Genomic DNA, 25,098 nt, shown 5'->3' with positions numbered 1-25,098 from the left:
TTCAGATGTGCTTCACTGCCCTCCCACTTTATCCTCACTCCAGTATCTCTGGACAGGACACAGCCTGATCACTGTTATGTGAGTCAATTCAAGCAAACTATTAAATATTTTTATCTTTAGGAGAAACATGCTCAGAAATTTTTTTCTAAAATATATTTCTGAATCTTGACATAACTCCCTTCAAAAGCCCCATCATAATCCTTTACATTCTGCCCAACATCAATCACTGTTCTAGCTTTCACTTATATAGTAAGATGCTATGTAAGATGGCTGTTACGGTCCCCAAATCTTCAGTATAAATGAATATTTCCCACTTTTACTTACATCCATGGCACAAAATAGAAAGTACTATTTAAATGTCTGGCATTCTGGGGAGAATCCAAGAGGTGACTCACAACCAGAGGTGACTAGCCCAAGACCTGACCAAACCTAAGACTGAAGGAATATTTTTTTAGATTGGTTAGGAAGTTCTGGTATGGAGCAATGAGAACAGATTTATCACATACTCTCCCCTACAAAGGCTGTTTTTAAAGTGGCTTCCCAATCATAACTACTAGACACTTTCACATCACTTCAGCACTGTACATGATGGCAGGGAACTGATTCACATACATGCCACGAGGCCTTTGTTTCCCTCTTTAAGACTCCAATATCATGAGTTAGTCTTCAAATTAGCCATTTTTTACATTTTCTGATTTCCAGGCTTACATATGGGTTTTTAAATGTGTCCCACATTTTCACTGTTGACTTATCAACTGCTTTTTCCATCTGATTTAACTAAGCCTCTAATCTCATTTTTGAGGTAGACTGCATATGATCAAAACGTGGCAATGGCTTAAAAAAATTCAATATGCTTGACTAATTTCACAATATGGTAGAAACAAGATAAACACAGGAAGCCATTCATCTTCACCCCAGGAATTCCATCATGACCCACCATTATATGTTCACTTATATAAGAATATAAATGAACAAACAAGATGTATGGCAAACGAACATATGAGAAAGTACCAAAGATCTTTTCCCAAAAACTATTAAGTAGACAAAAATCACTAAAACTAATTCGCATTGTCGTTTCTTCCCTTTAAAATGATTCTCTATAATTTTTATTTAATTTATTCCTTCTTTGCCACAGTAAAAGACTGGGTACAAGATCTAAACTATAGTAACCCTAAACCAGCATTAAATAATTGAAATGGAAAAGTATTAAGGAAGTAAAAAAGACATTACCAATAGAGAAAACAAGTACAGTATTTTCTACGGCAAAAAGAAAGGTGTTAAATTTCACAGCATTGGTTTTCAAACACAAATCTTAAAAGTTCAAAAACACTACTCACTTCACCTAACACAGCAGTTCAGTTCAGTTGCTCAGTCGTGTCCGACTTTGCTCTGCTTGGCAAAAATCTAGTCTTATCACATTGTATATACAGTTCATTCAAGAAACTTCATCTATTATAACTTTTTTCAATATTCCCTTTTGCTCAAAATTATATGGTTACCTAGATGTGGTAAAAGAATTTTAGGGGTGTTGAAGGTTACTATCCATGTAGACACATGCTGAAATATGTAGACAGAGGTGAAGAAACACAATTTCTGCAAGTTACTTTCAAATGTTTCATAGAAAAAAGGGTTGTATATACGCACATACACACATATACACACAAACATATTTATCTGTTAATTAGTGAACTAGATAAAGGGTGTACTGTATGATTTCTATAAGCTTAAAATTTTAAACACTAAAAAGTTGAGAAAGGGGATACACAGTAAGCTATCTATCCATTCCTTGAAAAATTTACTTCACCCAAAAGTCAAGAAGCTAAAAATATATTTGACACTTACAGTTAAAACACCTCAGACCCAACAATTATTACAGAAAACTCTTGTTACTTCAAAGAAAGTTTTGAAAAACACCTCAGAACCAACACCTGTCAGGGAAAATTCTTCTTACTCACATTGCCCATGTACTCCGAGAGCAGGTCCTGCAAGGCCTGGCGGACAGCATTGCACTCTGCCACGATTCTCTCACGCCGGTCATCACGTGTGCAGGATGAATCAGCCATCAGGGCAGCCCCACTAATGATGCTTTCCAGGCGCTCCTCCAGGGAAGGCCTAAAGCGCTCCTCGCTGAAGCTCAAGGGGTCCACAATGATTTGTTTCTGCAAAGGAAGCATTAGTGACTATTAGTGTAATCTCTATTTCCTCCAGTATTCAAGGTGAGGAAAATGCTGTTTAGAAACACCAATATATAACACAAAAAATTTCAAAGCCTGAAACAAAGTTATACTTGGCAGATGAGGGGCATCCCACACAAGTTGGCTGATGGTGGATTACTTCTTAAAGAAGGCACTGCAAGCAATACTATCAAGCTGAAGGGGTCTGAATAAGGTATGATATCTCAAATGCAAACAGAACTATGTCAGCATAAAAATCATGTTCATGCTACTTAATCTGAGTATCTAAAGGTTAACATATATCATAATAGTAAGTAACCAAAAAAAAAAAAAAAATAGTAAGTAACCAAATGAGAATTACAAGAAAAATAAACATCAGCACTCTTTTCCTTTTCTAGGTACAGAGTGTAAAACTGTTACATGACAGTAAGAGAACTGTTTCACCACACACAAAAAATAAAAACAAAGCGCTGACTTCTGTCATCAAAGTTTCAGAAAAGTCATTTATAATCAGTTTCAACTGTCCTCACCTTATACATTTCAAAGTTTATAAATGATTCAGTCTCAAATTTATTCTGCTAATTCCATATTAGAGACTTTATTACCTCAAAAACCTTCAGATATTCTGTAAGAGATGACAGCAATCTGTCCCAACAAAGCCACTCTCTAAGACACAATTACCCCCAAAAGAATAAAATCCTTCCTCTGTCTCCCCTTTACTTCCCCGACTCCACTCAAATCTAGATTTACCACTGATGAATAAAGTCAGGTCACAAGTAAGCTATAGGTATAAGGTCTAACATCAACAGTCGCAGAACAGGATCTACTGGCCTTCCATAGACTTTCCACTTGATACAATTCATCCTCACACCAATAAATGTCTGTACAAATATTTTGCCTTTATTTTTCTTTATAGGGACTATGTTCTTATTGATTTCAATTTAAATGCCAAGTTTTTTTCCCCCTAAAAAAAGCCTGCCCTTTTCCAATAAGTACACATTTCTTCTTTCTCTTCCCAAAAACCTTCCGTTTCAAAACTGAACATACGATTCCTTCGGTTTATTATTAACCTACATTATAGCTGATCGTTTTTCTTACCAGACTAACATACTGCAGTTATTTCTCTGGTCAAAACTGAATACACAATGCCTTCTTCACAATGACCAACAGGAAGGAGGAAGGAATGGTCAGAGGGTTTTAACAGTCACAGAACTTCAACAGACCTATAAGCATTTAGTCCAACCTGCTCATTTTATGAATGAAGTTTCACTGTACCCTGAAGAGATTAAGTGGCCTCTAATAGATACTACTCAACTTAGGGCAAAATGTAACCCTTACTGCCTTGAATGAGGCCAGTAGCTAATACTATCAAATTTGAAGGGGAAAAACAACAGTGCCAGTTAATTGTAAGATATATCTTAAGAATTTGCTCTAAGTTCATTTAATGTTTAAGGTTCCAGGGTCAAAATTCAGTTCTAACATCATAGACTTTTGGCTTAACACTGTCTTTACCCAAGCCAAAGAAGTGAGACAAAGGAAAGAAAAATCAAGAAAAACTGTTAAAATGCACTCCATTATATTCACTCTATACTTCAAAGCATTCCTACTTATGAAAGGATGCTTGTCACCTGGAAGGTAATTTTCTCTTATGCTAATTTTTTAAAAAAAATTAACAGTGGGTTCAAAAAAAAAAAAATTAAAGGAATCTTGAACTGCTGCCATCTACTGGAAGCCATGAGGCATTGTGGGTAGAAATTTAAAACCATAATACATCCCCAAAAATTATGATTCGAGTTGACACATAGGATAGTGTGTGCACAGAATATATACACAGAACATAACTGGGGCATCATTTATAAAAAGTGATTATATGGCATTATGCTAACAAAGTATTTTAATCTTAAATTTGCTCCCACTTGATTAAATGTTGTCTTTATTACAATTTAGTTATTGAGAAGTGTGTCCAGGCAAATAAGATTAAGATGACAGCACTTTTGCTGTAGTCATTTATGATGTGTCTGTTACTCTCACTAGACTGTGAGTACCTGGAGCACACAACATAAGTGCACTTTGCCTCTGTATCGTCCACAGGTTCACATCTCCCAGAAGGTTAAAATCTTGGTTGAAATGAATAGAATTCATATCTAAAGAATGACCTCTTAAGGAAACACAAGTTGTATTAAAAAAATCCAGAAGTTTAACTAAAACTAAAAAAGAAAAGAGAAGGGAAGGGGAAGAGGGACGGGAGGGGAGGGGGAAGAAAAGATAAATGCTTTAGGCCAAGATCAAGCTGACTGATGGTTCATAAAATTTCTTTCAACTTACACTACAAATCTAAGACAAAATTGAGCTTTCATGAGAAACCTTGATCACATTTCCCCAGAAATCTGTTAACTTTGAGGGATCGTCAAGAGCCTGAAGTCTCCTCCCAAGTATAACTTACATCAAAGTTATTGAGGGCATATGCCAGTTCTCCTCCTCCTCCACCCTGGTGCTGAGAGGCATCATCTGATGCAGTGGCCTGGGCTGCATTAGAAATTCCTGTGACTGCCTGTTGCAGCTGCTTGTATATCAGGTCTCTGTTGGCCTTGTAGGCTGCGACGTCAGGGTGCTGTAGGCATGCCTGGGATGCAGTATAGAGGATTGGAACGTTTTTCTGCAGGATTCCTCTGGCTGCAGCCATCTGATCACGATGGCCCACATCTTTCAGTTCCTACAAAAGTAAAACAAGAATATGGGTTCCACTCATAAAAATTTGTCAGTGAATTCTAAAAAGTTAGAATTTCTGCTAATTAGATGTTATTTTCATTAACAGTTTGGCTTGAAAGTTCATCACAAAAGACACAGTATGGCTTAGTAGCTCAGAGTTCAAACTTTCCCAAAACATAAAGACCTGAATTTGAATCTCCAGCTCCAGTTTTTACTATTATGATCCTATTTAAACTCTCCATACTCAGTTTCTCCTTCTGTAAAAATAGGAGCAATATTTTGCTCTCTTATAAATGCCTTGAGGATTAAATGGAACAATGCATGTAAGGCATCTAGAACAGCACTAATAAAAAACAAAACCATAAAAAAAAAAACCATGAAAACTAGCATCTTGATTATAACCTTATTAAGATGGATATACCTATTTCAACTAAAATACAAAAAATAAGAGACATTTAAACAGAGCAAAATTTATTAAGAGGAGTTCTTTTTTATTAAGTTATAAAAGTTCACTGAGAGAGTTTTGTGAAATTTGGGATACCACAGATATCTCAAAACCACAAACTATTCAAACCAGCCAGGTAAGGATGTGGAAGGCTATTCTCCCAAGTACAGAACATCTCGTTTCCCTTTCCCATCCCAAAGACCACCTTAGGACCCAGATTATTAGGGCATAAAGCTGAGGTCCATGGACTCCATGACTTTAACCCAAAAGGTTTGTATTAATATTTCACTATAATACTCTATAGACATGCAATCTTAGGTGAACTGTCCTTTCTCAATTTCCTCTATCCCCTAATTATAATCCACAGTTAAAATGATTTGAGGTTCCTAACATGGTTTCAACTACCAGCATCTGCTTGGTAAACTGGGTGAATATGCTAAGTGATACCAACAATAAACAAGATGGGAAGGGAGTACTTCTGGTATTCCTATGTTACCGCAATTACTCAGAGAAAACTAAGTCTTCAGTAAATGTGGATTTGCCACCACGGGAGAAAAATGTAAGTGATAACCATAACTGACCACCAACTGTTTCAACTCTATTTTATGTGTGATCCTAGAATTTCAACATTAATCTCATCAACTGAGTCCTAGAGTGTAATTTAAATGTTTTTAAAATAAGTACAACACGTGCAAACAGTAAGAGAAAACTGACTTAGAAAGGCCAATTACTCAATTTAAAGTCTGACTTAACTGTTTATGGGTCATCTTTCTAAATGAGTTCCTAATTAAGCCTTAGAGACACCAAACTGGCTTTTGTCTGAAACTTCATCTCACTATGTTCTAGGTTTGCATCTTTATTGAAACTGTGTACAATATGACAGCTTACTTTTCCTGCTAGAATTCTTTTCTCATTTGCAATCTGAATTTGCAAGTAATAGCTCATAGCACTTCAAATGCCCTGTAGCACAGTACATTAGGCTAAATATTCAGAAACAGGACCCCGTGGATTCTGATTATCAGTGATCATTTCAAGACTCAAGCTATGACAGGGGGTTGAGGCTCACTATTATGCTTAAACAGCTGGTGCACATGTTCTGTGTGGTATTTCCTAAATGTCTTCCCTCACCACAACCTCAGGGAATTTTACACTTTCTAAGAAGGCATTTGCCTTTATAATATCCTTTATTTTATAAAAACACTTTGCAATCAACTTTGACATACTTCCTAAGTATCCACAGCCTAAATCAGCACAATCTTTTACAAAGGTTAGCAAAGACACTTTGTGGTCACCCAAAGTTATAATAGGTGCCACAATTCCTGTTCAACACATAATTTTCCTAAAGCCACTTCTCAGCCTGGTATGACAAACTCCTACCTTCCCAAAGACTACATGAGGTTCAATACTCAAAAAAGGACACCATGGACTTAGAGGATGATCATTTTAAGACTCGAGCTACGACAAAGGGCTAGGGCTCACCAGGATATGAAAGCAGCTGGTGCACATGTGCTGTGTGGCATTTTCTAAATATCTTGCCCTCACCACAATGTATCTTTGACAGACTTCTTTTTACAAGTACGGAGGATGTATTTTAATCTATGATGAAAATGACAGCCACCATCATTTGTCCTAACTGCTAAAGTGTTCTACCTTCTCTCTTTTTAGAAGTGCTTCTGCCACAGCATAAAAAACTAGATTTTAAGTAAAGATAGGAAAACAGACACTATCACAAGGCAGGACTATTTACTATAATAAGAAAAATGATCAATCATAAGAATTCTTTTCAAAATATACAGTGCTAGGACTTCCCTGGTGGTCCAGTGGCTGAGACTCCATGCTCCCAATTCAGGTCTGATCCCTGGTCAGGAACTAGATCCCACACGCTGCAACTAAAATCCAATGCAGCCAAAAATAAGATACACAGGGCTGGTAAGTAATCCAGATTAATGGGGGAAAATAAGCTATTAAGCAATGTAATAGATTACATACAAAATTAGAGTTCCTTGGTCTACTTTAGGCTTCATAATTCCCCAGTGTGACCAAACAAACTCAGGAACAAACAAAACAAAGTGGAAATGACTCCTTCCAACATAATTTGAACTAACCATCACACAAGTAACCAAGAAACAGAAGCTAAGTTCTAAGCAATCCAGAACACTTTCTAACGAAGATCTGGAAATTCAAATGACAATCTCCTCTCATGTCCCTCTTAACAATATAAAATTGCAGCCATAGTTACTTTTGATCAGATGTCTTCTCTTGGATTCAAATGACTACACTTAAAAAAATGGTCCATGGTCAAACCCATCCAGTCCACATGATTTACACATGAAATAGACAGTGGCAATATTATCCATTACCAATTTGTTCACGCTTTCAGAAAAATAATCACGAAAATCAGAGTTGACAGACTAGGTAAGAAGCACTATGTTTTTAACAAACCTATCTCAACAAGCTCGTGTACCTGGGTGGGTGGAATGTAAACACCAAAGTAGTCCATCTTTAGCATACTGGGGAGGCAGAGCTGACAATGTAAGGCAGAAGTAGTCCTCCTCAGAAAAACCAGCATCAGTGCTATGGCAGATTCAACCCCTACCATCTAGTTCACCCTGACAGTCAAAGAAGAGTCTGCAGCCAGTCTAATGGAAATTCAAAACTTCTACTCAGCAAATAACATTCTAGCCCAAGAAAGTAACAGATTACGGCCACACACAGAATCCCACTCCAGATGGATCTGCAGTACAGCAAAATGGGGTTTTTCTCTCATTTGTTAAACAAGTATTTATTGAACACTATTGTATCTAGGCAGTGTTCTAGACACTAGGGATTACAGTAGCAGATTAAACAATATGCCTGTCTTCTGGAGCCATATAGCCTAGGTTCAAAACAGGCTCTACCACTTCTAGATGAATGTCTATGCCAAATTAATTAACCTCTCTACACTATAGTTTCTCCATCTATAAAATTAATATCTGATCAATTACAGGATCTACCTTATACTATTTTTGTGAGGATTGAACAAATTTGTCCTTACAAAGTGCTTATAACAGTGTTTAGTGTATAGTAAACACCTTTTTAAAGTTATTCACTATTATTTTCAACAACACCCTCACCCCTACACCATGTTCCAGAAAAACCTTAAAGACAAAATCGTTAAATTCCAGAGCTCCTATACATCTTATAAGGTTCAGCATTTCCTCACTGGGTGGCTGTTGCTTAAATGGTACAGGGGAGCTAAAGCAGCCAAGTATGCACATCATATCCAAATACTGTTCGTGACGAAATCCCTTTTTTGGACTAGGGAGCCTGCAAAGATAAAAGGCTTGATGAGGAGGTGAATAAAACATACCACACCTGGGGAGAGAAGGAAAGGTCACAGGTGAAACAGTCCAGGATACTAAGCATACAGCAGTAGAGGAACTCTGCCAGAAAACACAAAGTGTGGAAAACTGTGACCAGTAACTAAAGAAGACCAGTGGGAAGTACCTAAAAGGGAGAGTGAAGATTCCACCAGGCTGGTACATTAGGATAAAATGAATTGCAATTTAATTCCCAAGAAAAGCATTAGTTTCAAGAAATACACAGCAAGCCCCAGGTCCTATAAAAGGTCGTTTTATGATCAGGGGCACACACGCGCCCATAGCCAGTCTATTCAACAAATTCTACTGTAGGAGGCTAAAGGTTAAACATTCAGACCCAAGGAAAACTGTAAGTGACCATGATATACTACAAACCCAAGACAAACTTTAGAATCTATCACTCAAGATACCAGCAGAAAACAGATGCTAAGATCAAGCTAGGTAAATTAAAGATGTTTAGAGACTATAACACAAAAGTTATGGGGGTAAAGTACAGAAAAACCACGGTTTATTAGGGCACTTGGGCCCAAAGAGACGAAATTAGACAGCAGTTACCTGAAAGCAGGGAACGAGGCAGAGGGAGAACACAACCCAAGAGAGGTTATGACATTTAGCCACCCAGGACAACCAGAGGCAGGGGTAAATCCCAGTTTACTGTCCTCTGATCTCCTAATGATGCTCCCGCTAGCCAACTCAACCAGAAGCCAGAGGGCAAAGAAGCCCCTGGATGCAGTCCTGAAGATAGGTTAGGCTCCTGGGGCAGAGAGCAGGGTGATCAAGGGCAGAAAACACATATGGAGGGGCTTATAGAAGATCTTTCGGCACATTAACGAGTAACTTCAAGATTTTTATGACATCTTATTTGGGAAGCTTTTTTTTTTTAATCAGGGGATTATAATTAAGGAACTCTTCATGGACTCAAAGCACACAGAATTAAAACTCAGGGAGCATTACTCTCCAGTAAGTTTCTCCAGTAGCATACAAAATTCTGGATTATTATTACTGTGTTTATATCAAGAACATCATCAATTTACTTATTCCACCATTTTGAAAGATATGCAATAGTGTCAGTCTAAATGTTCTCACTTTCCTCAAATAATAGTAAGCCTTCATCAATCAAGATCAGACTAGGTTTAAAGAGAGTAGGACTATTCCCCAAACTTTATTTTTTATATATAACATTTATTTCACATATTCAAAAGAGACCTTATATCAAGAACATCCAGTAAAATCAATTGCAAATATAATTTCGGCAGCTTGCCATATTCATAGAATAACCATACTATCATACAACAAGTTCTTCTAAGGATTAATCAGCTCCAGTAAAAAGAAAAAACTACTTGTGATTTATGTGATAGAGACATAAGCTAATTCAAGGACAAATGATAAAAGTGCACTGAGCCTACATTAACTAAATTACTCAGGCAACACAACAAATCTAGCTATATTATCATGTATAATATTAAGTACTCGAAACATAAAATCAGGACCCCGTATGTGCAGATTCAGACTGATCACATCTTATAGCTTGAAATATGAGCAGTAACTACTATTCACCAACTGCCCACTGCTAAGGGCCTACTAAGAATCTGGTGCTATATTAAATATTTCACATAACATTACTTAATTCAATCTTCTCAACCTTGTGGGACAGAATCTTCATTCTAATGTAAATGTAACCAAATCAAAGTCTAAGTCTCCAAAGCTGAAGCTGTAATATACTGGACATTTACAGTACCGACCCCACATTCCTCATGCCTGTCAGAGTGCTCTTGTTGAATGTTCCTGTTCTCAGGAAGGTCTACCCTGTCACAGCAGAAGGGAGATCTTCATTACCCTGAGTCAGATATTGTTAACTGCTTTCCTCTTTCCAATGATTAGTAAGGAATGGGCATATTATACAATCCATTATTAGGGCAAATCTGTTAAAGGCTTCTAGATCATTTGCTTATTAAGAGAGACATATGGAAGAAACAACCTTTTCTTTCCTCACTGGACATACTGACAAATGCCATGCCTACAGCTTCTTCAGTGAGGCACACTGAAGACAGAAGTGCTGGAAATGTAAAGACATGGAGACCTTGATGATACTTGCAAAACCTTTACATTTAACAACCCTGAAGTCACTTAACCTATCCTGGGGCTTCTAATCAGTGAGAAAATAAACCCCCAATGTTCATGCATTTAGGAGTTAGGTTTTCTGTAAACTGCAGTGCAAAATTATCCTAACCAACATAGGTATCAGTTAACAATAGTAAGAATTCATCTTTTCAGGACTTTTAAAAAATAAGAATAGCACAAGCTTAATCAGGGCTATGGAAGTTATTAGAGCCAGATGGTGACACATGCATCCGCCCTATAGAATACACATCTAACACACAGCATCCAACAGAAAGGGCACAGGAAGACTTCAAGCATCCCAACAGCAAAACACCAAAGGGTGAGCAAAAGCTGCAAAAATAAGAACACTGGTCCACATGTCACACAACATAAAATCCTAATACTATAAAATCTACTAATAACAAATGATAAGAAATACTTAAAAGTTACAAAATATGGAGGGCAAGGTACTTTCTGACAGAATTCCAATATGTTTTTGACTGGTTTTTTAGAAGTCTGAATTAAATTTCACCATCAACTCAAGTTCATCCTTAAACACAGAGAAGAAAGGCGTATCACTTCTCCAAATGCTATCGCAAACTGCTAAGGTACCTAAAGCAAAATTTTCACCAGAATCAAAACAGGAGCATAATATGGATACAACCTAATTCTAACTTTAGGAACAATACTGAAGGACACGTCATAAACTAAATGTCTTAATGGAACTATATTAGAAGAGGGAGATATTGGTACCTTTTGAAGGCTTAGGTTGAATGCATTTTTCCCACGAGGTAATAATATAAACACTTAGATATATCCCCAAATCAGGACTGTACCTGTTGTCTTTTGGCTGCCATAATGTTCAGTTTATCCACTTCAGGTTTCAGGGCTTTATACTGTATTCCCAAGTCCTGTTCAGTGCCAGCATTCCTCAGTTTCAAAATACCATCTTCTACCTATAAAACACATCCCCACAAAAGAAAAATTCTCAACAATACAAGTCTGTACATAAAGAAGATCTAGAATTTTTTATTCCTTTCAACAGCTACTCAGATAGTAATCCAAACTCCCTCTTAAATTTACATTTGGGCAGGTACCACATGGGAGTTTTATGGGAAATAGGAAAGGACAGTATTATTTTGGCTTTCATGTAAAAGGATATAATTTAACATATCTTGATTTCTCAACTCTGGAACTCTGCTGGTACAAAGAAATGCTTAATCACTACCACAAAAAGGGAAGAAGTAAAAAACAATACCTTTTCTGAAAAGACAACATAGGCCCACAGCACAGCCAGTATCATGTCCACGTGGAATAGAGGAGCAAGTGGAAATTAAAAACATTCCTGGTCCACTTAGGTAAACCAAGCTCATAACCAAACCAAATCCTAAGGAATGCTGAACTAAGTATTAAGTATGGCCAGCAGCAGACTCGCTGTGACAGAACAAATTACAGACACAGGCCTGTACTTACAAGTTTCAGCTGAACAAGTAATTTGTAGACATCTGCCATGTCAGCCAAAATAAGCAGCCGGGTAACAGCAGAGAGCAAAGCCCGAGCTGCCCGAACCATGTTGCCACGCTTCACGGAAGAGCAGGGATCATCTGCAAACTCTCCTGCAGCACTCTTCATCAAATCACCTGTTTTACAGAATGGAAAATAAACTCAGCAGGAATGAAGCAAATAACTGGTCTACATTTAAAAACCAATAATTCAAACTTTGTATGTTCATACACAGAATTTAAGGATTTTTATTTCTGCTATTTTCCTCTTGCATTTGTCTTCTAGCTGTCACTAAGACAAGCAACCACATATATTCCTGGTAAAAGCACAGTATCTGCAAAGTGATTTAGCACTATTTATCAAGAACCTTAAAAATACTTCTTTCCAATAAGGAAAAAAATACTTCTTTCCATTGATCTAGTAATACTCCTTTCCAAAAAGGACCATTATATGTATCCTAACAGGGAAAAAAATTCAAGATTTGAATGGGAGGAAAAAAATGATCTAACACAATCTACCCACACATCCAAAGAATAATAGAGAAACAGCAACCATTATGAAGGACCACCACACTTCATTAAGCATTTCAACTATCTAACGCATAGAGCTCAAACAAAGACTCACTGGTATGTGAAAAGACAAGAGTTCGTCACGGACTCATTCATTTTCCTCATAGCAAAACACTTACGACAGTTGAAATGCCCAAGCAAGCATCTAGTTAAGTAAATTATGGTAAAGCCTACAATTGACTATTATGCAAATATTAACATATATATGAAAAATGTTAAAGTTTATGAAATGTTAAACAGAAAAAAGATGAAATGATAAATGTATGTAATCTGTGCTTTAAAAAAAGGAAAAAGATTGGAGTAAAAACACAAATAATGATTATACAAGATACAATGTAATTCTACATTATTCTGTACTTATAAAAGCATTTTCTATAACAGACATCATATTCATAACTTTAAAAATTAACCTAAAAATATATACATTTTACTACAGTTATGAGGAATATCCAGCTTATACAATCCCACCTTCAACAATGCTAAGAAGTTCTAACATTTCCTAGAAACTTGTAAAGTAACTTACACTGTTTTGTTATGTGTTTCTAATAATAACCATTTAAGGTACTTATCATTTTCTCTTCTTACAGATGGAAGTAACTGGAGAGCCAGGGCCTGTTCCTCTCTATGGTGATTATCTTTGGATTCCTGGAAAAGCAATTACTCCCTCCCTCGGTGGCTCAGCTGGTCAAGAATCTGCCTGCAATGCGGGAGACCTAGGTTCAATCCCTGGGTTGGGAAGATCCCCTGGAGAAGGGAAAGGCTACCCACTCCAGGATTTTGGCCTGGAGAATTCCATGGACTATACAGTCAATGGGGTCGCAAAGAGTCGGACACGACTGAGTGACTTTCACTTTCAACTGAACGTGTCCACTTCTGATTAAAGCCTAAAAGCTATTCACTCTCTCATCTCTTCCACAAATGTAAAAAAGCACACTCTCATGAAGCCAAGCTAATTCTGAAGAAACCTATAAAACTTCTCTTAACTATCAAAATTTTAGTTGCAGAATATGAGCTTTAGCAGGGGAGTTAAACTCACCCTCAGTTCAGTCACTCAGTCATGTCTGACTCTCTGCGACCTCATCGACTGCAGTACACCAGGCTTCCCTGTCCATCACTAACTCCCAGAGCTCGCTCAAACTCATGTCCATCCAGTCGGTGATGCCATCCACCATCTCATCCTGTTTTATCCCCTTCTCCTCCTGCCTTCAATCTTTCTCAGCAGCAGGGTCTTTTAAAATGAGTCAGTTCTTCAAATCAGGTGGCCAAAGTATTGGGGCTTCAAGCTTCAGCAACAGTCCTCCCGATGTATGTTCAGGACTAATTTCCTTTAGAATTGACTGGTTTCATCTCCTTGCTGTCCTAGGGACTCACAAGGGTCTTCTCCAGCACTACAGTTCAAAAGCTTCAATTCTTAGGCACTCAGCTTTCTTTATGGTCCAACTCTCACATCCATACATGACTACTGGAAAAACAGTAGCTTTGATTAGATGGACCTCTGTCTGCAAAGTTATGTCTCTGCTTTTTAATAAGCTGTCTAGGTTGGTCATAGCTTTTCTTCCAAGGAGCAAACGTCTTTTAATTTCATAGCTGCAGTCACCATCTGCAGTGACTTCGGAGCCCAAGAAAATAAGTCTCTGTTTCCCCATCTATTTGCCACAAAGTGATGGGACCGGATGTCATGATCTTCATTTTCCGAATGCTGAGTTTTAAGCCAGATTTCCACTCTCCTCTTTCACTTTCCTCAAGAGGCTCTCTAGTTCCTCTTCACTTTCTGCCATAAGGGTGGTGTCATTTGAGGTTATTGATATTTCTCCTGGCAATCTGAATTCCAGCTTGTGCTTCATCCAGCCCGGCATTTCACAAGATTTACTCTGTATGTAAGTTAAATAAACAGGGTAAAAATATACAGCCTTGACATATTCATTTCCCAATTTGGAACCAGTCCATTGTTCCATGTTTGGTTCTAACTGTTGCTTCTTGACCTGCATAGATTTCTCAGGAGACAGGTAAGGTGGTCCAGTATTCCCATCTCCCATTCAAGTATTAACCAGGCCCGACCCTGCTTAGCTTCCAAGATCAGACAAGATCAGGCACGTTCAGGGTGGTATGGCCGTAGACTGGTATTCCCAAATTTTCCACGGTTTGTCGTGATCCACATAGTCAAAGGCTTTGACATGGTCAATAAAGCAAAGTAGATGTTTTTCTGGAACTCTCTTGCTTTTTCAATGATCCAACAGATGTTGGCTATTTGATCTATGGTTCCTCTGCCTTTTCTAAATCCAGCTTGAACATTTGGAAGTTCTTGGTTCATGTACTGTTAAAGCCTGGCTTAGAGAATTTTGAGCATTACTTTGCTAGCGTTGTGAGATGAGGGCAATTGGTGTGGTAGTTTGAACATTCTTTGGCATTGCCTTTCTTTGGCAGTGGAATGAAAACAGAACTTTCCCAGTTCTGTGGCCACTGCTGAGTTTTCCAAATTTGCACTTTCACAGCATCATCTTTCAGAATCTGAAATCTTAAATGGAACTGGAATTCCATCACCTCCACTAGCTTTGTTCGCAGTGATGCTTCCTAAGGCCCACTTGACTTCCCACTCCAGGAGGTCTGGCTCTAGGTGAGTGATCACACCATTGTGGCTATCCAGCTCATTAAGATCTTTTTTTGTATAGCTCTTCTGTGTATTCTTGCCACATCTTCTTAATCTCTTCTGCTTCTGTTAGGTCCATACCGTTACTGTCCTTTATTGGGCCCATTTTTGCATGAAATGTTCCCTTAGCATCTAATTTTCTTGAAGAGATCGCTAGTCTTTCCCATTCTATTGTTTTCCTATATTTCTTTGCACTGATCACTGAGGAAGGCTTTCATTTCTCTCCTTGTTATTCTTTGGAACTCTGCATTCAGACAGGTTTATCTTTCCTTTTCCTCTTTGCCTTTAGCTTCTCTTCTTCTCTCAGCTATTTGTGAGGCATCCTCAGACAACCATTTTGCCTTTTTGCATTTCTTCTTCTTCGAGATGGTCTTGATCCCTGCCTCCTGTACAATGTCATGAATCTCCATCCACAGTTCTTCAGGCACTCTATCAGTTGTAATCCCTTGAATCTATTTCTCACTTCCGCTGTATAATCATAAGCGATTTGATTTAGGTCATACCTGAATGGTCTAGTGGTTTTCCCTATTTTCTTCAATTTAAGTCTGAATTTTGCAATAAAGAGTTCATGATCTGAGCCTCATCAGCTCCAGGTCTTGTTTTTGCTGATTCTATAGAGCTTCTCCATCTTTGTCTGAAAAGAATATAATCAACTTGATTTTAGTTTTGACCATCTGGTGATAACCATGTGTAGAGTCTTCTATTGTGTTGTTGGAAGAGGGTGTTTGCTATGACCAGTGCCTTTTCTTGGCAAAATTCTGTTAGCCTTCGCCCTGCTTTGTTTTTTACTCCAAGATCAAACCTGCCTGTTATTCCAAGTATCTCTTGACTTCCTACTTTTGCATTCCAGTCCCCTATGATGAAAAGGACATCATTTTTTGGTGTTAGTTCTAGAAAGTCTCATAGGTCTTCACAGAACCTTTCAACTTCAGCTTCTTCAACATTTGCGGTTGAGGCATAGACTTGGATTACTGTGATGTTGAATGGTTTGCCTTGGAAACAAACAGAGATCATTCTGTCGTTTTTGAGATTTTGAACCCAAGTATTGTGTTTCAGACTCTTCTGTTTTCTATGAGGGCACTCCATTTCTTCAAAGGGATTCTTGACCACAGTCATCTGAATTAAATTCACCCATTCCCGTCCATTTTAGTTCACTGATTCCTAAAATGTCAATGCTCACTCTTGCCATCTCCTGTTTGATCACTTCCAATTTACCGTGATTCATGGACCTAACATTCCAGGTTCCTATGTAATATTGTTCTTTATAGCATCGGACTTGACTTCCATCACCAGTCATATCCCCAACTGGATATTGTTTTCGCTTTGGCTCCGTCTCTTCATTCTTTCTGGACTTATTTCTCCACTCTTCTCCAGTAGCTTATGGGGCACCTACCGACCTGGGGAGTTCATCTTTCAATGTCCTATCTTTCTGTCTTTTCATACTGTTCACAGAGTCCTCAAGGCAAGAATACTGAAGCAGTTTGCCATTCCCTTCTCCAGTGGACCACGTTTCGTCAGAAGTCTCCACTCTGACCCATCTGTCTTGGGTATCCCTACATGGCATGGCTCACAGTTTCACTGAGTTAGACAAGGCTGTGGTCCATGTGATCAATTTGGTTAGTTTTGTGTGATTATGGTATTCATTCTGTCTGACCTCTGATGGATACGGAGAAGAGGTTTATGGAAGCTTCCTGATGAGAGAGACTGACTGCAGGGGAAACTGGGTCTTATTCTAATGGGCAGGGGCATGCTTAGTAAACCTTTAATCCAATTTTCTGTTGATAGAAGAACCATACAGTATTAAGAGTAAAGACAAGCTCTGTGAATACGTCTGTGTGTATTGTGAGAAATAACTCACAATGAAGAATTTGATAGTTAAAAGTTTTCCTGGATCTAAGATACAGACACATGACAATTACATGGATGTTTAACAAAAATGTTATTTTACAGTACTTAAAATGAGTGCTCAATCATTCATTTATTTATTTAACAAATATTTGAGCACCTCAAAGACTGTATTAGGTGCCAGTGATACAGTGCTCAAGAGACAGCCCATGTTCTCCTTGAGCCCTATGGAGGGGGAAGACAGACAAGCAAGCAATTAAAAGCTGATTAAGACAAGGCATCTGTACTCAAAGGGCCCACATATCAGGGAATATTACAATGCAACCAGAATTAAAATAGCCCTGTGGACAAGGTGCTATGGGAATACATTAGGAAAAGCTATTTACTCATGTACGAAGTTGTCTCTAAAGTCTTACAAAAAAGATATTTGCCTTAATGTTAAGCAACAGAGTTTCATCTATTTATTGAGAGCTTATTACACACTAAAACAGATCCACTACCAGGGATATATGAAGCTGAGCAAGACTTGCTCTCAAATTGTTTATAAATCAGAAAAGGAGTGATCATACAAAAATTATGTGTCATTTCTAACATACAAGCTTTAAGAAAGGCACAGAATAGCATAGGGCCAAAAAAGGAAGCACTAATGACCAGGGTGGGGTATAAGTGAAATGCCAGCAACAGTTTTATGAAAGACACAGTACTCTGAAATAGAATCTACCATCAAAGGACAGGAACAATTTGGGGCAGCAGAGTTAAGGCAGTTAGTACCTCAAGCAAAAGGAACAGCAACATACTAATATCTAACATTTATTAAATGCCCAGTCCATGACACTACACATATTTTATTTAATCCTATCCACCACCAAAAAATAGGTGGTATTAGCCCTTCTATACAGAAGAGACAACTGAAGTTTAGACAAGTTAACTAACTTAACCAAGTCAACTAATAGTAAATGACAGTCAGGATTTGTAATGCTTAATGCTTATGGTCTTAGGACCACGTAACAAACAGGCTGCATGTACAATAAAAAGGTGTATTTGATGTGTATTCTCTAGTCTAACTTGGAAGTGAGGGATATGTATAGAAGCAAGCATCAGATGATGAAGGGTGGAAGGCCACAGAGAGAGTACAAAGAAGAATCCCTGAGCCAAAGAAGGAAATCAAAGTCAACCTAACATATAATAAACTTGGCCAGAGATAAAGATCACAAAGCCACAATAAGAGCCCAGGAAAAGGCTCTGGTGGTCCAGACAGCTGAGACTCTGAGCTCTTAATAAAGGGAGCCTGGGTTTGATCCCTGGTCAGGGAACTAGATCCCACAGGCTACACTAAAGATCCTGTGTGCTGTAACTGAGACCTGGAGCAGCCAAATAAAAATAAATAAATTTGGGGAGGCAGGCAAAGAGCCCAGGAAAGAGCAATAGTTATAAAGGCTGGGATAAACTGATATGATAACCCTTGATTATTAAGAGGGAGGGAGGGCATCCCTGGCGATCCAGTGGTGACAACTCTACATTTTCACTGCTGAAGATCTGGGTTCAATCCCTGACAGGGAACTAAAATTCCACAAGCTCACTGGCATGGCACTCCCACCAAAAAAAAAAAGGGGGGGGGGGGAGTGAAGGAAAAGAAAGCATGGAAGATCACTTAAAGAATTCAAGGTATACGTGTCCTGAGATGGAGAAGAGAGCCAGAGCATAAACGTGTGCACATGAACGGGGGAAGGTTTTTTTTTAAAACAACTGGAGTCCTTGAGACTGTGCATTTAGGAGTAAGGGAAGGAAGACTCTGTGACAAGAGAAACAAGGAGACCCAACATGATAAACTGTCAAAATCAAGAAGTATTTGCATACGAAAGTGGTCAACAAAGTCAAATATATACATGGAGATCATCAGAAGAGAATTGAGAATCCAGAAGTATAATGAATTAATTTTCAACAAGGCTGCCAAGATCATTCAATAAAGGGAAAAAAATATTTTTAACAAATAGTGCTGGGACAACTAAATATTCACATACAACAAAATGAAGCTTGACCCCCAATCTCATATCATATACTTTCAAAATAGATCAAAACCAAATATAAGAGCTACATTTATAAAACACTTAGAAGAAAACATTGATATGTCTTCAAGACCTCCAATTAGGCAACAGTTTCTTAGATATAACACATGAAGTACAAACAAGAAGAAAAAAGAAACAAAGTGAACATCATCAAAATGTAAAATGTTTGTGCTTTTAAGGACAGGCTCAAGAAAGTAAAAACACCCACAGAATGGGAGAAAATTTGGGGTACTGATAAGGATCAAAGTACCAATAAGACATAAAGAAATCTTGGGTTTCCCTGGTGCTCAGTGGTAAAGAATCTGCCTGCCAATGCAGGAGACACAGGTTCAATCCTTGATCTGGGAAGATCCCACAGGCCACACAGCAACTAAGCCCATGCACAACTATTGAGCCTGTGCTCTAGAGCCCAGGAGCCACAGCTACTAAAGCCCACAGGCCTTAGAGCCTGTCTCTTTAACGAAAAGCCAATGCAATGAGAAGGCCTCGCAGTGCAACTAGAGAGTAGCCCCAGTTCACCACAACTACAGAAAAGCCCACACAGCAACAAAGATCCAGCATAGCCAAAAATCATTTTAAAAAAAGGAAAATGCATATCAAAAAAGGTACTCTTAAAATCAACAATAAAAATACAAAAAAAATCCTATTTAAAATAAACAAAGGGGGACTTCCCTGGTGGTCCAGTAGTTAAGATTCCGAGTTTCCAATGCAAGAGATATGGATTTAATCACTGGTAGAGGAACTAAGATCCCACATGCCATGTGGTGTGGCCAAAAATAAATCAACTAATTAAAATAGGAAAAGGAATTATACCACATGTCTCCAAAGAAGATATGTAAATGGATAATAAGCACATGAAAAGATGCTCAATCTCAATTGCTCTAAGGGCAAAGCATGTCAAAATCACGAAATATCACTTCATATCTACTAGGATTGTTGTTGCTGTTTAGTTGCTAAGTTCTGTCCATCTTTAAAAAAGACAAACAACAACAAATGTTTATGAGGATACAGGGAAACTTGAACTCTCATAGTCCATTGGTGGGAATATAAAATAACACAGCCACTGTGGAAAACAGACCAGCAGTTCCTCAAAAAGTTAAATGTAGAGTTTCCATAGTTATTCAGTCTCTAGGTCATGTCCAACTCTTTGCAACCCCACGAACTGCAGCACACCAGCCTTCCCTGTCCTTCACTATCTCTGAGTTTACTCAAATTCATGTCCACTGAGTCAGTGATGCTATCTATATGTTACCATGTGATCCATCAATTCTACTCCTAGGTATATACCCAAGAGAACTGAAAACAAATGCCTACACAAAAACAAATATATGAATGTTCACAGAAGCACTATTCTTAACAGTTGACATATGGAAACAATCCAAACACCCATCAACTAATAGATAAAGAAAATGTGGTGCATCTACACAATCAAATATTTAGCCATAAAAAGGAATAAAATACTGATACATGCTACAACACGGATGAACCCTCAAAGCATTATGCAATGTGAAAGAAGCCTGTCACGAAAAGCCATATATTGTAGTACTCCCCTTATATGAAATGTTCACAATAGGTAAATCCAGAGAGACAGAAACTATCACTGGTTGCCAAGGGCTGGGGCAGAAAGGAAGACTGAGGATTACTAACTGCTAATAGGTTTGAGGTTTCTTTCAAGGATAAAGAACATGTTCTGGAATCACAAAGTGGCGACGGCCTATATAACCTTGTAAATACACTTAAAAACCAATGAATTTGTATGCTTTACAAGAGGGAATTTTGTGGTATGTGAATTATGACTCAATAAACAAAGACAAACAAGAGTATCAAATGCAGTGACCTGAAAGTGTACACAATGTGGAGTTACAGGTTAGCTTAAGGTCTGACTTTGCCACTTATGTGACCAAACTCCACAGCCTGTTTCCTCCTCTGAAATATGTAGAGAATACCTTGCTGTGAGGGTCAACTAATAACACATATAAAAGGCCTTTATAAGGTACTTTATTACCTTGCACCGGAAGATAATACAGGGTTGGTAGAAATTATTACTATTAGGCAAAACACAATGAGAAGACAGAGAAAAGATCTTCATTGCACTTCCTGAGTATTCAAATCTGTTCAACAATGTTCCTCAAGGGCATTCTTGCCTTCTTTCAGCAAGTGTTTACTGAGTGCCTGCTATGAGCCAGGCACTAAACACTTGGTATAGAAATTAACCAGACATCGGATAGAGAGGGAGGTGGGAGGGGGGATCGGGATGGGGAATACATGTAAATCCATGGCTGATTCATATCAATGTATGACAAGACCCACTGCGGTACTGTAAAGTGATTAGCCTCCAACTAATAAAAATAAATGAAAAGGAAAAAAAAAAGAGGATTAAAAAAAAAAAGAAATTAACCAGACAAAACTTCCTGGCTCTAGGGAGCTTATAATTTAATGAGGGAATGATAACAAACATAATAGATAAATCAATTATGGAGGGGCAGTAACAGAAAGGACAGAGAGGGGGGATATAATATAGAATTTAAAAAGGGGATCCAGGAAGGTCTCAATGAAAAGATACACTTGTGGAGTCTTGAAAAATGCAGCACAGGAGGGATGTGTCTGTCTCAAGGCAACATTCCAAGCAGAGGAAACATCAAGTAAAGACCATAGGGTAGATGAACTCTAAAATGATCTCGGAAGACCAAGAAAGCCAGTGGAGGTAATGAGGAAGAGGGACTGGGGGAGGTAAAAAAGCCAGATCTAATGGGTAACAGAACCAGTTAGAAACAAAACTGTTCTTTCAAGAATCTGATCTGCTCCTAGGAAGAAAATTCAAGGGCCTATTAGCAAAAAAATTTATTTTGTGCAGTATTAGCAGTAGAATGGAAGAGAGTATGATCATGAATTTACAAGTCAGACAGAAACTGTAGCTTCACCACTACCAGATCAGTTTCCACAGTTGTGTAACAAATAATACAGGTGACCCTCACTTTGCACAGTAGTGCTGGTCTATAAAAATGATCACACAAACTGAAACAATGTGATGCGATCTTAATTATCAATGGGAAAAATTACAACTGTCTTGTGATCTTCAAAATTTTCTCCCAGTTAAGAGCTTACTATTCCTTATATATATATATACACACACACACATACATACAGGGAAATGCAACTAAAATAGTACAACTAGTATTTATTTAATATGTAACTTAAAACATTATGAACACTGAGAACTAAAATGTTTCCTTGTATGAAAACTACTCAAAAGTAGTTTTTGAAAAATGATTACCTTTTTCAACGTGATACAGAGTGAGCATTTTTTACTCACTTCACAAATTATCCTATTTCTAAGTCTGGATCAGTTTCAAACATTTTATCCTTTGCATTTTCATAATGATGAACTATCTCCAAGAGTCCCTTTAATGTGAAGGTTTTGATGACATCATTTCCTCTTGGACATCATTATCCTTTTCATCACAACGACTTATCTCACTTACTTCAGGGAGTTAGCCTTCACAAAGTTACTCTGAGTATCTAAAGTTTCTTAAACAGCAGCACTGTCAACATTTCCTCAGGCAGCAAATTCCTTCTGTAACTTGGATTTATTACTTTTCCTTTCTTTGCTGCTTTCATCTTTGCAAGCAAAGATGAAATTCCCTCTTTCAAGGCTCTCTTATAAAATGGCGGGTTTTATAAATGGTGGGTTTATCACCGAGATACAAGGAGGCAATGCAACTACACACTGCATGAACTGAACAGTTGCAGCGATCAATCAATCACTAACAGACCATGAAAGAAGGAACATGATTCGTCAGTGATCTTGATGCACACCTTTTATTTATGTAATGATTTCTACACTTCACAGTTAGCAGCTAAGTCTGTACTTTATGCACTCACTCAGCTAATACATGAACCATGTTGTTGGAGGACTGGTAATACTAAACTGTGGTAACAAATCTGTGCATACTGGATACATGCAAAGTGAGAACTGCCTCTATCAACCTCCCAGGCTTATGAAACCCAGTGTTTTTGCATGTAGAACTGCCTCTATCAACCTCCCAGGCTTATGAAACCCAGTGTTTAGGAGAGGGGTTAGAACAGTGCCTGCACTCCCATACTATCCTTTTTTATCACTATTGGAATCAGTTACAGACAGATTGGGCAGGGAAAGGATACAAAACGACACTAATGACACATATTAAAGACTGAAGAAAAAAAAAAAGAATGAAGATTGTAGCTCAGGGAACACACATAATCAGGACCACAGGAGGAAGTGAGAGCCATGGAGTTCTTGTACCCTTGGATGAGAAGTGAAAGCAGAGGCTTCCTGGCAGTATAAAGTTCAGCACTGCTAGAGAATCTGTTTTCTCAGAGGCAGTAAATGAAGCTCTCCTAAAAAACTGGAGATGGAAAGGGAAATGAGGATTTGAGGAGAGTGAAAGAAACTCTCAAGCAGCTGCTATAGAAAATGAAAAAGTATAAAAAAATAAAATAAAAAAAATAAAAAAATAAAAAAGAAAATGAAAAAGTGAATTAACCTGAGGCAAATGAAAGAACTGTGGGAAGAACTAAAGGCCCAGAGTGAGCCAAACAGGATGAACTGAAAGTAGATTATTAAAGCTACAGACCATCTAAATGAATCAAAACTATTTAATGATTAGCTTACATTCAAATGGACAAGTATAAAGTCTTAAAATTTAACTTTAATTACTTACTCTCACTGTAATAATCCCCCAATTTATTCCCAGCTCTAATCTCTTTTTGCACTATAACCCCCTCCTTCCACATTCTCATTCCGACCTAAATTCCTCTTAAACAATTTCATGCCTCTACAGCTATAGCATGATATCATTCCAAAATAGTATCAAGGCAGGTAACACATAAGTGGAACTGAAAGGAGAAACAAAGTAAATAAATTCATATCCACCCTCATCTCTCTTAGCTCACAACCATAATGGCAAATATTTAACTTTGTAGCTAAACATTCGTTATTAGGAATGAAAATATACATGAGAAACATACTGTATGATGGATTAAAACATACAAATTTTTTCTACTCACAAAACTATGAATATGAAAATATGCCTTTAGCTTTACAGCAGGGGGCACAAATTCCTGTTAAATGGTCATCTCTATAAAAGGAACATGACACTTTGAGACTGAACTGATGGTTAATAAGTTAAAAACAATAAAATCTAACTGTCAATTAGTTTACAATGCAGGCATGTAAAAGTTACCACAAATGCACTCTTTCTGTAGGCCAACTAGGAAAACTGAGACAGACTGCTCACAGTCAGCAGTGAAGATTGAGAATATAGCTGGGTCTTCTAGCCGTGACTCAACTGTCTAGAGTCTACTACTTGACATCTTGTATTAACCAAGATATAATGGACACGGAACTTAAGAGAATGCACTACTACTGTTTCATCAACCATAAAACAGATCTGTCAACAAGTCCATCCCCAGGCATTTTCCCCTAACTAAGCTGGGGATAAAAGTTAAGCTCCTCTGGAGTTCAAAACAAGAAGAAAGGGCAACTGTAAATAAACTAAAAACCACAGTTCTACATTAGAACAGGACAAGATAAAGGCTTTCTGAAGCAAATACCCTGAGTAAATTCCCTCCAAAGCAATCTTAACTTATAAAATTATGGGGAAAGGACAGGCTAGAAAAGTGTGTGTGGGTGTACGGGAAAC

The 25,098-nt window shown here is 37.9% G+C and overlaps 1 protein-coding gene across 3 annotated transcripts in view; it reads right to left on the bottom strand.

Moving 5' to 3' along the window:
• The window catches only part of CTNNA1 (catenin alpha 1), a 171,328-nt gene that overhangs the window by 105,506 nt on the left and 40,724 nt on the right, over window positions 1-25,098 (bottom strand). For all 3 annotated transcript variants that reach the window (XM_043912890.1, XM_043912891.1, XM_043912892.1), the window contains exons 4-7: window positions 12,261-12,427; window positions 11,624-11,743; window positions 4,618-4,887; window positions 1,956-2,159 (exon numbers count right to left, since the gene is read on the bottom strand). In XM_043912890.1, the coding sequence (XP_043768825.1) occupies window positions 1,956-2,159; window positions 4,618-4,887; window positions 11,624-11,743; window positions 12,261-12,427 (761 nt within the window). The remainder of the gene's footprint in view (window positions 1-1,955; window positions 2,160-4,617; window positions 4,888-11,623; window positions 11,744-12,260; window positions 12,428-25,098) is intronic.

The sequence above is a fragment of the Cervus elaphus genome, chromosome 9 (assembly GCF_910594005.1).
Source record: "Cervus elaphus chromosome 9, mCerEla1.1, whole genome shotgun sequence".
Taxonomy (NCBI): Eukaryota; Metazoa; Chordata; class Mammalia; order Artiodactyla; family Cervidae; genus Cervus; species Cervus elaphus.
The sequence above is the reverse complement of the archived record's forward strand: the minus strand, read 5'-3'. Positions and strand labels throughout refer to the sequence as shown.